This window comes from Chiloscyllium punctatum, chromosome 2 (genome assembly GCF_047496795.1).
Source record: "Chiloscyllium punctatum isolate Juve2018m chromosome 2, sChiPun1.3, whole genome shotgun sequence".
In the NCBI taxonomy this organism is placed as follows: Eukaryota; Metazoa; Chordata; class Chondrichthyes; order Orectolobiformes; family Hemiscylliidae; genus Chiloscyllium; species Chiloscyllium punctatum.
In genome coordinates this window covers 87,092,907-87,097,391 of record NC_092740.1, presented here as the reverse complement: position 1 = coordinate 87,097,391, position 4,485 = coordinate 87,092,907, and the positions used below count along the sequence as shown (strand labels likewise).

At 44.1% G+C, this 4,485-nt stretch overlaps 1 protein-coding gene across 1 annotated transcript; it reads right to left on the bottom strand.

The window, feature by feature from the left end:
* Positions 1–1,039: 1,039 nt before the first annotated feature.
* foxb2 (forkhead box B2) lies at positions 1,040–3,914 on the bottom strand. The gene has a single exon (XM_072591772.1). It carries the CDS (start codon positions 3,587–3,589, stop codon positions 2,627–2,629), a length of 963 nt encoding a protein of 320 aa, XP_072447873.1. The 5' UTR covers positions 3,590–3,914; the 3' UTR covers positions 1,040–2,626.
* Positions 3,915–4,485: the final 571 nt, after the last annotated feature.

The following is a 4,485-nucleotide window of genomic DNA, read 5'->3' as shown; positions in this document are numbered from 1 at the left end:
GTTGTATATCCAAAGTATTTAAACTAAATGCAATTACGGCAACATAGAACAACTGGGTGAAACATGTTCCCATCAGTTCAGTGAATGCCCATATCTCTTTGAGGAATGAACCAATAATGATACAATGTGGGACCACCAGCAGCAACAGGTCAATGACACGGGGTTTTCTGTATGGTTTGGGGAATGGGGGCGGGGGTATTCACTTTCCTGTGTGACACTCTTTTTGACTCTGGCTCGAAATAAAGAAAAACAAGCTCATTAAATTGAGCCATCGTACGTTCCAGAGTTTAGTTTCGAAATGAACGAGTCACTATCCATCCCTCCCGTCATGCCTTCTAAGGGTATTTCGATTACCCACTCCATCAGTTATTTCCCACGTTCTAAAACAAGAGTAAGAAAATTGAAACAAATGCAAAATAAATGTGAAATAAATCATCTGTCTTTAAAATCCTGTGAATGGAACCAAGTAGGGAAGTTTGAAACTTCTACCTAAAAGGGGAAAGCTCTTCAAATTGTTGTTTTCATTTTTTCCAACAAAGGGTTAAATTTATATTATTATTCGATTCCGTTATTCCCAATCCTTTCACAATAAAAGTGAACTCACCTCTTGTTCGGGAGTGAAGGTATCCCATTCAACGCGTAGGATGTCAAATGGAATCGTTTTAAAATAATTTCACCTTGTGCCCAACATCACTTTCATCTGTTGAATTCGAAATATTCATCTAAGTACTCGGAAATGTTGCTGGAAGGTATATAGTAATCCTTGGAGCATCAGCTGCCGTGGTGTTGGATACTGTCATCTAAGTTACTGGACTGAAACCCGGATAGAACAAATACTTTAGTGATGGAAAAGAGGGCACCTCAGGCTCGGAAAGAAGGCGCTGGTGTTTGGGAACACTTAACTGGCCTGAAGTGTTCGACTAGTTTAGCAGAAGTGCAATTCTGGGCTTTTTCAGTACCAGCACGGTTTGAACCATAGTTCCGTTAAAATAAAGATAGTAAACACACATTGGACTGGAAATATTTAATAACCTTTGTTTTCGATAAAAGCTCATGTGTACAATGTACACAACATATTCTGAACAATTATTCACAGATGAAATATTCAGTACCAGTATACAAAACGAATGAAAGTTAGAACCACCTTTCACGACAAGTTTACTATACATCTATATTCACAATCCAGCAATTCCATTCAGTTTGTTTGTTGATCGTAAAGTGCTATGACATTGTCTGCTGTGGTTTTGATCACACCATATTTAACATCACAATGAATCCAAACTACGTGCCAAAAGAATGGCAAGAGGAGTAAAGGACAAAACCTGAAAATTCTGTCCATTACAAAGATAATGTGAAAAGCGTTTCTCTCGCGGCGCGCCAAAGGAAACTTCTGTCACTCTCAGGAGATATTGTCCCTCTTTTACCCAGCCTTGTTTTGTCAGCTAAGTTGAATTCTCCACGGAAACTACCGGACAATTTCAGTTGCACTATCCACTCCAAACGAGTGTAAGCCTACATGTCGCAGCAAGTAGGACTTTGATAAAAACACCCGCTTCTAATTTTGTGGGATTTCAAATGTGCATTCTGTCAAAACCTGAGCCCAGACATAACTTACAAAATAACGATTTGAATGAGTTATTTCGCTATCAAAGCAAAGTCGTTTTTCTTTGTTTTCCATCGATGTGTGTAAAGTAAATGCTACGTAGTAATTAGGTGGAACAGTGAGCTCGAGTATTTAACAAACTCTGCGGCGTGACTTGTATTTTGTTTCGCCAACGTTCAAATCAGCCAGAATACACGTTATCTAAAACTGGAGCAACTTAACAGGAACTGTCCCTATGTACGGTGTGACGCAATACATCTGCATTTTCTTAAAACAAATTTAGAATTTACTCAGACGTTTCTAGACCGCAATTCATATCCACCAATCCTGACTTGAACGACTTGTGGAAGTTGTAAAAGGAAAAGGAGGTCGTGCTCCAAAAATGTTATCTGAGCTGCGAGACTGAGAGATTTCAAGCTGCAATCGGCGCGGCCCTTTCGAAACTTCAGCTTCCATCACGCCGTTTATTCCAGTTTCTAATAGTTCTTATCATCCCAAATCTCATCAAATTCCTGCTGGACCTTTTGTTTTTACGCCTCAACTGTTTAAACGCGAGCAAGTTTAGAAATCATTCTTTTGTTGCCGCTCAGACCCATTCGATTCTCAGGAATCCGCTTGTTTATTTTAATTAAGCGAGGTTGATGGTAAACAACATCACGGGTTGGAAATCACCTGCAACTGAAGCCCCTCGCTATTATCTGGCGATTTCTGAATAGTACAAACCTACAACCACACGGAAGGATAAGGTGCACCTTTAAATACTCACAGATGATGTCTCTGCAATAATGATGAAAGCTATGTTCTCATATCCAGGGGTTTATTCCAGAAACATACAACTTGCTATTTTACTTGTTTGCAGAAAGTCGACCCTCTTACCTATACATGCTGTTAAAACATTTCCCTGACATCATGTCTAAATGAGAATGATTTATGAATCTTTAACGAGATAAAACATTTTCTGCATAATTAACCTTTTCACATTATCTTTAAATCAATTATTTTCTCTGTTCAAACGGATCGCCCTCAGGAATGGACAAGCACCGAGTGCAATGAGCTAGTTTTGCCCTCACTGGGTGCTGACCGAGTCTGATCTAGATGTAAGGAGGTTGAAGATGAAGAAGGACAGATCTGCGTGGCACTGCCTGGCAGGGCTCCTGGCACAGGCATTGTGGAGATGGACGCCAGTGACACTGTAGGTTTGATGGGCACGGGGACGGCTGGCATAGTCTGCGTGCCCGGGTGACAGATTGTCTTCATGGGCACCCCAAATGGATTGTAATCTGGAGAAACTGGCATGGGGGCCATCGAGTCTATGACACCAACATGAGGCCACATGGATCCTACCATGTTACTGAGTTGGCTGGGCACTGGGTAACCGAGGTGATGCATTACAGAGGCTAAAGGGAGTCCACTGGCCATCATGTTCTTATAGTCCCTTCCAATGATGTTCTCGATGGCGAACGGGTGCTTAAATCCAGTTGATTGGGGCCCGTTGACTCCATAGGGCTGGAAATGGGGTATGCGCCCCATACCTGGGGCCGTCTCCGGTGTGGCCAGTCCCAACTTGGCTTGTTGCTGCTGATGGTGATGGTGGTGCTGTTGGAAATAATGGATCATTTGTGAGTTTTTGGCGGACAAGTGTTCAGAGCGGTGCACCTTAAACCTCTTACGGCGGCGGAGAAAACTCCCATTCTCGAACATATCGCCACAGTCCGGGTGAAGTGCCCAGAAACTGCCTTTGCCCGGCTGGTCCGGTCTGCGTGGGATCTTGATGAAGCAATCGTTAAAGGAGAGATTGTGGCGGAGAGAGTTCTGCCAGCGCTGAGTGTTCTCTCGGTAATAGGGAAACCTGTCCATGATAAATTTGTAAATATCACTCAACGGCAGCATCTTCTCGGCTGAACTCTGGATAGCCATCGCAGTCAGTGAGATGTACGAGTAAGGAGGTTTTTGGTCACTGTAGGAATTTTTCCCGGGGCGAGGCATTTTGTTAGGCTGCGGTAAACCGAGAGGGAAGCAGCGAATTCACCGGAGCCCGGAAAGCGAAGCGGTAACTCTGTCGACGATCGAGCTGAGTTCCCTGCCCAAGATTCCATAAAATCTCAGAATGGCTAAGGTGCTGAACGAATTCCTGTGCTGTTAGTAAATGCCAGAGTTGTAGATGCGGGTTTAAAAAGAAAAGCTCCTTGCTGTCTTGCTCCGAGATAAAGAGGCCGAGACGTGCACACTTGTGTTGTGTGAGCTAACGAGGCTTGTTGTGATCACAGATGCAGGAGACCCCTGCAGTTCCCTTCAGCGCTTTGTTGCTCTTCATTATCACATGACAATCGCTCAGGGACGGGGGGACCGGGGGGGGGGGGGGGGGAGGTGGGAGGTGTGAGAGAGAGAGAAAAAAACTACACGATTCTAGTTTTGATTCTAGTTTCACTTCCACCTATTTCGGAGGAATGCTCGGCCAATAGAATATGCCTGTGTACTACCCGCAGTGTGCGCTCTTGCTGAATATCGGTGAGGCAGTGCGGAAACGGACTGGCGGGCACCAGCAAAATCCGCGGTTCGCTCCCGTCATTCAAGCTCAAACTAAGGTTTAAAATTGACGGTTCTAAAAACTAGCTCGTTTCAGTTGCAGAAAGGTTCCACCAACATTAACTCGTTGCTCACATGAAGAATACACAAAAGGTCGTCTCCAGCTGCTTCAGTATCTACACTGCCACCTGCTCAGCCACCCAAGGGCAACTTGCAATTCGAACTATTTGCAAGTTGATTTGATCGGAACCTGCAAATCCCGCTTCCGAACCCTGCACAGTTCCTATCATCGCCCATTTGGCTGTGCCTCGGATCGCCAGTTCCTACCCAAATGAAGCTTAGATTCAAAGATCAAC